General features: G+C 42.1%; 1 protein-coding gene across 1 annotated transcript in view; it reads left to right on the forward strand.

Moving 5' to 3' along the window:
- The window catches only part of MAML3 (mastermind-like 3 (Drosophila)), a 451859-nt gene extending 444451 nt beyond the window's left edge, over positions 1–7408 (forward strand). Inside the window, exon 7 of the mRNA XM_008569153.1 lies at positions 3933–7408. Coding sequence (XP_008567375.1) covers positions 3933–4933 — 1001 coding nt within the window. The 3' untranslated portion in view covers positions 4934–7408. The remainder of the gene's footprint in view (positions 1–3932) is intronic.
- The last annotated feature ends 1692 nt before the right edge of the window (positions 7409–9100 follow it).

Here is a 9100-nt window from a genome sequence, read left to right on the forward strand (position 1 = left end):
TGGTTACAGGGCAGTGTTAAACACCAATGTTAGGGTTCAGCTTCCCTTAACAGCCAGCTGCCAAAAAAAAAATAAATAAGGTAGCATTTTTTCAGTCTTTGGGTTGCAACACACAAGGTTATGAAAACAATTTCATGGGTTACAACCAAGATTTTAAAAACGAAATATAATAGAAATTATCAGAGCATAGCAGAAACTTTTCTTTCTGTTATAAACCTGCATATATATACCCCAGATCATGTACTGTGAGTTGTAGTTTAAAGAGTATGAAAGCCACTGATGTTTGCTGACAGAGTTCACTGAAGATCACCTGTGAATACTGGGGCTTGAGTAGCTACCACTGCCTTCCACCGCAAGGACGTTAGATTCTTTTGGACTTGACACAGGGAAGAACAAAAGAAATTAAACTGTCCACAGGTGTTCTGTCTGCTAAATCAGTGCCAGTTTCTTTGAAGAAGTATATTTCTCATTTTGCCATGGGTGGGGAGGAATGAGGAATAGTCGTTACATACATAGTTTTTGTTGTAGATATAGAGCCCTCCTTTATATCTATAGTTCTCAAACTTTAGCCTGCATCAGAGTCACCAGCAGAGCTTGTTAAAACAGATGGCCTGACTCCATCGCCAATGTTTCTGATTCAATAGGTCTGATGTAGAACCTGAGAATTTACATTTCTAACAAGTTCCCAGGAGTTGCTGAATCTGCTGGCCGAAGGACAACACACTTTGAGAACTACTGCTTTATATTGTGATCTAATTAAAAATATAAAATCTAATAAACATATCATAGTATCCCTTGAGTTTTCTAAGGCTCATAACTCATTTATTGTTTGGGGGGATAAAGGGACCCACCAATATTTAATAACTCTTCTGTAGAACAGAATAGACACATATTTGTATGAGCTATTCTGAATGCTTTGGGTCCAGTTTAAAAGTTCTACTACTTGGGCCGACCCCGTGGCTCACTCAGGAGAGTGCAGCACTGGGAGCGCAGCGGTGCTCCCACCGTGGGTTCGGATCCTATATAGGGATGGCCGGTGCGCTCACTGGCTGAGCACAGTGCGGACGACGCCAAGCCAAGGGTTGCGATTCCCTTACCGGTCACAAAAAAAAAAAAGTTCTACTACTTAAACTTTTCTGAAACCCCAAAACACAGATAATCAACCCAGAAATTTAGCCATGCATAAGCTTAACAGCCAGTGTGACAGTTAAGGGTCCCTGAACTGATTGATTTAAGATATAATAATTTTTTTGCTATCTTCAGTATTTTCGTGTGTTTTACTGACACTCTAGATAGCATGATATGTTATGCATCTGGAAAAATAGCAAATTTATAGATAAGAAATATTGTCCTTGGAGAGAAGTTCTGTTAGAAATAACTTGCATGAAAACCTACATCATTCTCATCATTACACATTTCGAAGGTCTTAATGACTATCTTTCTCTTCATTGAGTTCTGTGCCTCTGGGCGATGTTACATGCCAATGGGGAAATGCTTATTTTTCATAAATATAGACTTCTTGTGAGTGAAATAGAACATAGACCCTTTTAGGAAAAAATTGCATATTACCATCTCTATTTGAATATTGAAGATTTTCTTTAACGTTGTGTATTTTTCATAAATATAGACTTCTTGTGAGTGAAATAGAACATAGACCCTTTTAGGAAAAAAATTGCATATTACCATCTCTATTTGAATATTGAAGATTTTCTTTAACGTTGTGATGTTAACCAGCAGACGAGAAAATTAATTTGACTAGTGTCTCACGGTAATATCTGTTTTAGACAAAAAGAAAAAAGTAGTTGTTTAATATATGTGGTAATCAGGTAGAGACAAGTTAATTCTTTGGATGCATTTACATTTTTTTTCATTTGTATATTTAAAATTACTGAAGGCATAAAACTAGATTAATAAAAGGTTTCTCATTTCTCTTGGGTTGAAAATATTGTGCTGATTGCTGATTTTAAAATGTCTTTTTTAGAAAAATAAGAATTACATCTAGATAGTGCAGTCATTTACACTAAGTGAAAATAAAGGTTGGCTTGTATTAATGTTTCATACCTCTTAAAGGGCATTGCAACATTTCTGCCCTCTAAAGAAAGGAGTGTATTTCTCCTTCACAAAATTAGTCCAGACAATATCCAGTCCTTCAACATATTTATTATAAATATAGAACAAAAATGTTGAAATTATGAAAGTTCTTTCATCTATTTCCAGCAGCCCATCAGCCTGTTTATGTAATTTGGGTCTATCCAATCAATCTCTGAGTCAGCAATATTTTTCCCTTAAATTTTTTTATAAACAACTCAATAACCCGTTTCACCACGGTTGATCTGATTGGCCATGCAATCAATACAAATTTAGTCGTTAAGGTCACAAAACTTCATAACAAGATTACATATTGCAGTATATGCTGCCATCCAATGTTTAACCAGGAACTTTTGATTTTTAAAAAAATCAGTTAGATATAAGTAAGCTTAAAACAAAAAAAATGAAACATTTGTAGGGATTTCTTCCCATTCGTTCAGGTTTCTCCACAGTAACCATTTCATTTTTCATTTCAGCATGATATTGATCTCAAGCCACAAAAACTTAAGTCATAATCAAAATTCTCATAATTTTCTTTCTTAAAGAAAGGAAGAAAATATGGAGATATATTTGCTGCCCTGAAATCAATAGCCCCATAAGGAAGACAAAAACATGCCTCAGTATTTGCCAACGTGCCAGATTTAACAAGGTTAGGCTATTCTCATCTGGTTTCTCATCACGGCTCCAGGTGGGATCAAATTTACTTATAATATCGATTGGCTCCCATGCTGCATCTTCTTTAAATGTCTAGGAAAAAACTATTTTTCTTTTTCTCATAGATTTAATCATTATCAGGGACATAGAAAAATCCATTTTTGTGCACCTCCTAGCCCTTTACAACATTGACTGTGTTCTATGGGTGACATTTCCATTCTCTTGGCTGGTTTGGAAATTTCCTCAGAATATGTAAAGAAGATTTGCTCAAATGCCTAATTAAGATTGAATGACTTGTTGTTGATAGTCTGGCCAACTTTTAAACAGCATCATTAAAACTGTGTTAGTGATCGGCTGAGAAAAAGAGTCATTGACAATTTGAAGGAGTGGACTTTGCTGCAGAAATGCTTACGGTTCATAGTCAAGTCGCAAATAACAGGATGATTTCTTTTTCTAGCTCAGGAAGCTGGCCAGTTTGCACTGACATGTTATGAATCAAAGAATCTGGAGTATGTGGAAATTCTACAGGGTGGATCCAAAATATGTCCCATCTGTCAAAATCGCTTCTTAGCAGAAGTGGTGGCCTTTAACCTCTCAAATCCTACTCAAGTCTTAAGGGAAATTAGTCTAATGGTCTTTACTGATAGTATTCTCTACTGAACCATGTTCCACTTTACAAATAGAATACACAAAGTGATCAGCCATTTCTTCTTAATTTAGCCCAAAAGGTGAATTCCCTCTCACCTCCAAAGAAAATGGTGCCTTAATGGTTGAGCATGGCATCCTATCCAGAAGAGTGAGAAATAATTTGCTTCTGAAGTGTGAACAAAAATAACATCAGGGTATGTTAAGTGGAAAAGTCAATTGCAACAACACATATACAGTATGACCTCAATTTGTGTGTGTCTATATATAAATAAAAGAATGGCTAGCAGTGGTCATCTCTGGATGATGGAAATTTGCACAACTTTAATTTTTGTCTTTGTGCTTTTCAATACTTTCCAAATTTTTCACAATCAGTATATGTTAAAATCAGAAAAACAATAATTGTCTTTATTAAAGATTTATTATCAGAGTAAATCCTTTTGTATCAAGGAATTTTGTCATTCTCAAAGAAAATTCCAACAATTCATTACAGTAAATTCCTTATGGAGAAGAGTGAGTAGTGTGTATCCTTTTTTTCCCTGTAGGTTCTCCCCAGGATATAGCAGCCGTGAGAAGCCAAGCAGCACTCCAGAGCATGCGAACATCACGGCTCATGGCACAGAACGCAGGCATGATGGGAATGGGACCCTCCCAGAACCCAGGGACAATGGCCACAGCAGCAGCCCAGACGGAGATGGGACTGGCCCCTTATAGCACCACGCCTACCAGCCAACCAGGAATGTACAGTATGAGCACAGGAATGACCCAAATGTTGCAGCACCCAAACCAAAGTGGCATGAACATCACACACAGCCAAGCCCAGGGACCCCGGCAGCCTGCCTCTGGGCAAGGGGTTGGAATGGTGAGTGGTTTTAGTCAGAGCATGCTGGTGAACTCGGCCATCCCCCAGCAGCACCAGCAGATGAAAGGGCCAGTAGGCCAGGCCTTGCCCAGGCCCCAAGCCCCTCCAAGGCTTCAGAGCATTATGGGGACAGTCCAGCAAGGAGCACAAAGCTGGCAACAGAGGAGCTTGCAGGGGATGCCTGGGAGGACTAGTGGAGAGTTAGGACCATACAACAACGGCGCCAGCTACCCACTTCAAACTGGCCAGCCGAGACTGACCAAGCAACACTTCCCACAGGGACTGAGCCAGTCGGTCGTGGACGCTAACACTGGTGCAGTGAGAACCCTCAACCCAGCTGCCATGGGTCGGCAGATGATGCCACCGCTCCCGGGACAGCAGGGCGCCAGCCAGGCAAGGTCAATGGTCATGTCTGGCCTGAGCCAGGGTGTTCCTGGCATGCCAGCCTTCAGCCAGCCCCCAGCACAGCAGCAGATACCCAGTGGCAGCTTTGCTCCAAGCAGCCAGAGCCAAGCCTATGAACGGAATGCCCCTCAGGACTTGTCATACAATTACAGTGGCGAAGGTGCTGGGGCTTCCTTCCCTGGCCTCCAGGACAGTGCAGACCTTGTAGACTCCATCATCAAAGGCGGGCCAGGGGATGAGTGGATGCAGGAGCTGGATGAATTATTTGGTAATCCCTAGTCAAAAAGAGCCCCAAGAGCCACAGTTGTAGTGGGTAAAGCTTACAAAGTGAAAAAGAAACAGGATGTTGGCCCATCCTTGTTTTTTTTTGGTTTTTTGACCCATGTAAACTGAGCAAAACTGAAGCTGGCTGACAGTGGAAGATCCAGGTGCCAATCCACAGACCCGCAGGACCTCATTTCACCTGATTTTCACGCAGCATTTGAGATGAGATACCATCCAGATTCCTGCTGCAGGAGAGGGAGACACGTGGAGGGGCAGGTGGGGAAGATGGAGCCAGCCAAAGCCCCTCTACTCAGTGCTCCCTGTGATTGGCTGGCCCAGCATGAGCTGCTCCAGCTGAGAGGGACTGTTGCCCAAGGTCAGGTATCTGACAGGCCCTCCTGCCCCAGGTCCGGAGACTGCAGCTTTGGAGACACACAAGAGACAGAGCCTCGGCCGAGGAGAGTCCCGCTGAGTGCTAGGTGGTTGCACAGAGGTCAGAAGTGAACTGAACTCCGGGTAGAAAGAGATGTGAGGCTTCATATGCTACTGTGTTTGGAGGGGAGGCACAAGGAACAGCAAGCTGGGTCCTACAGGCCTGTCTCCCACCCGTGACATTCAGTGGCGTGGCTGGTGGCCGCCTCACAAGGAGAACCAACAGAGCTGGGAGAAGGGTCTGCTGGTGGCCGTAACTCCGAGTTGGGCTGGAGCCTCCTGGGGGCCCAATACATGCTGGTAGTTGTCATCTACCCTGTGGCCTCAGGGTGGAGAGACCTCTGTTGGATGCTACACGTCTGCCAGCCCTGGGTCTTCTCCCCACCCCGCCTTTATTCCTGTATTCCTCAGTCTGCCCTGGCTTCTCTGCACAGACTATCCAAGAAGTAAAGCGTCTGTCTTTGGGGAGCCTTGGCAGAGTCAAAACAAATGCAAGGAGAACTTAGACAATGTCTGAAATGTAGAGGCGACACTGGAGTATTCTTCCATAACATGTGGAGTGGAGTGAATATGTCTGCCCAGAACTGAGCGGGCTGCTCTGATGTCTGGGCATGGGTTTATGTGAGCCACATCTGATACTTCTGATATCCCTGGGGAGGAATGGCCTGGAGGTCGTCTCTTCTGGCTCCCTTTGGGAAAATCCCAGGGGTGATGCTCTAAAATCAGCTTTGCCCATCATACCTACTCATTGGAAAGACAAATGTAAAGCCCCAAGAGATGGAGGAGCTAAGAAATCTATTGTTCCACTTCACAAATTTGGATGATAAAAGCAGGAAGATATAGTTCCTTTCATACGGTCAAAGAAATCCACTTAAAAAGTTCTGTACAGTTGTTCTCTGTGTAATTCACTCACATCTGCCCTAAGTGAAACCTGTCAGAAGGCTCAGCAGCCCCCACTGTGTAAGGCTAGTCTCTTTAGTCCTTGCCTCCCCTCCCGCTGTCCCATTTTGGAGGCCATGTGGCATAAGTATTGTCTTAAGTAAGAGTGGCACGTACTTTTCTCCTGTCCTCTCCTTCCTCCAGGTCCTGAATGCTGGCTCCCTTCTGTGCACTCCCATGCAGCTCGCTGTGGAGGAAGGAGCCCAAGCGTGGGAGGGCAAAGTCCCAAGAAGGCGAGTGCAAATGCACAGCTGGGGGCAGGGGCTGTGGAGAGGAGGCAGGCAGGCACGCACTGCCTTGACTTGCTGTCCTTATACCCAGGGTTCTGGTCACTCAGCAAGGGGCAGGAGGTGAGGCTGGAGGGGCCAGGCCGGTGAGGGCCTAGGCAGGGGCTGTGTGCTGGTGAGAGGTGGTGGCAAGGTGACCGTGAACTCCCTGAATGGGGAGGGATGCCCCCAGGGAAATTCTGAGTAGAAACAGATGAAAACCAAAAAGAAATTGTAAACAAGTGAGAAGACACAGAATACATAACTACCTTTTTCTGAAAGGTACAGGAGATAAATATGTAAGCAATGATGAGAAACTGGAGGTGGCCGGTGGAGAGAGGGGGCTCCATTACCTTTTAAAAGCTTCCTCCAAATGCTTAGTACTGGGACCAACTAATAGAGAGGTCAATTTTAATAAGATTGTTTTGTTTCGTTTTTGTTTTTACTACGGTGCTGATGTATATGTAATGTCTAAAAAAAGTTATTTGTACATAAGTTTTTACAATACTGCAGATATCACTGGGTCTACTATCTGTAAAAAATATACATATAAATATATATATACTGTTTGTTTAAAATAGAGTATTTTTATTTCATTCGTTAATTCATCATCACAGCAGCGTATTGCACTTCAGATGACATCTAATTACTAATTTGTACTGTATGACCTATGGCAACTTGCTCCATTCTATTCAGATTTTTCTAGTTTTCTGTTTTTACTTTGTACATTGAGCATTGCTTATTTCCTTTTAAGAAATGTACAGAACTCTGAAATGTAGAAATGAAGTGATGTTGACTATACCACTTTTAAAGAAAAACAAAAACAAAAATAAAAGATCGTTATCTGAATCAATTCAAAGTATAGTTTATCTTAGGATCCTCGCTGAATCTCCAACCTTAATTAAGCATTATTCCTGGGTTTCATTGATTAACTTCAGTTTTCTCAAAATTTTGTTATCATTCTTTAGACATTTATTTAATAGTAGAAATCAATCATTCCCAGCCTTTTAATTCAACCACACGACTGAAACTTTCTAAATGTGCCACAACATTCTGAGGGATGTGGCCAAGGGAAGGGAGGAAAGTCTATTTTGCAAGGAAGATACTGAAGTCCGTTTGTGATTCCATATCATAACAATTCAATATCCAACTGGCTTACTCAGAGGACTTGGAAAATTGATAGTAAAAATTTTATGCAAAAAAAGGAAGAAAAATCACGGAGTACATTGGGGGGAAGTAATCAAGGGGTCACCCACTGTAATGGACTCTCAGTAAACACCCCCACCCCCATGTGCGCCTTACTTCTGTCAGCCCATGCTGTGTTTCTCAAAGCCACGGCCTGGCCAATGACTCACTGGTACCGGAGTGTGAAAGCCCAGTTAACTTGTCTGGACAAACTCTGAGATATCATTTATGTTCCAGAGCTCCCCTGCAGGATGAGGCAGAGGCTGGGACTTTGCTTGTCCTCTTCCCCTTCTCTGTCCTGTTCCCCCACTCCGTTTCCTTTTCTCCACCTGATAGCCCTTTGTTAATAAATCACATACACATGCATTCCCCTCTCCACTTTTCAGAGACCTGTCCTAAGACTCTTCATCACACTTTAAAAACCATAGTAAAACAACATGTTGCAAAACTGGGTTAACCAGAAAAATAGCCCACAGAATACTCATCATCAAAAATAGGTCCAAAACAAAAATGAGTTTTAATATACACAAACCAAAGGAAAGAATGAATTTGGTTGTGGAAGAAGAGGCCAGCCCTGCCCATGGTGGGTTGTGGTTCCAGACTGGCAGGCAAATAACACCATGGAGAAAATAATGGGACACTGGGCTTTGTCCCTATGATATGGGCTTAGTGTTTTACCAGATAGCATGGGCCAGAAAATTGAAGTGATTCAGGGGTGGAGGGAGGGACCAGGGGGAAACTGACACTAGAAGTAAAAACATGAAGCTCTGAGAAGAGTTAATTACTACTCCTACTCTCAATCAATTAAAACCACATATTTGTTATACCAAAATTTGTTTGGCACTGGATGAATGGAATACCTTTCTCCTTTAAAACAATTTTGTATACATAATGTTATTGACCTTTATAAAATCCTAGTGCAGTAAATGTGATGGGGAAGGAGTAGAAAATAAACCTCCGTCTAGGAAGGCACTAGTCACTGCCTCAATGAGAAAGATGTGTGTTAGTGATAGATTAAGGAACATTCCAAAGCAGTAGATGTTCTTTCTTCTTTTGACCATTCTTTTCAAGGAAAACTGAAGAAAAAGGGGTGAAAAACAAATGACCTGATGTTTCTGCTTATTAATGACTTTTTTGGCCACACCTACCTCCAATCCCAGAAAGAAAAGTGGGAGAGGAAAAAATACCTGGGAAGGGAATAGGGCTACCTCTGTGTAACCGAGACTTTATCTTATTCCCATTTTGATTTTTTTCCTCTTTTCAGTTTTCTCCTCTATTCTCTTTTCTAAGTTCTAAGGACATTAGATTTCTACACTAGTGTCCTCTGGACAAGGGCCACAAATACCTGCCTCATTTCATG

This window comes from Galeopterus variegatus, unplaced genomic scaffold, assembly GCF_000696425.1.
Source record: "Galeopterus variegatus unplaced genomic scaffold, G_variegatus-3.0.2 Scaffold469, whole genome shotgun sequence".
NCBI lineage: Eukaryota > Metazoa > Chordata > Mammalia > Dermoptera > Cynocephalidae > Galeopterus > Galeopterus variegatus.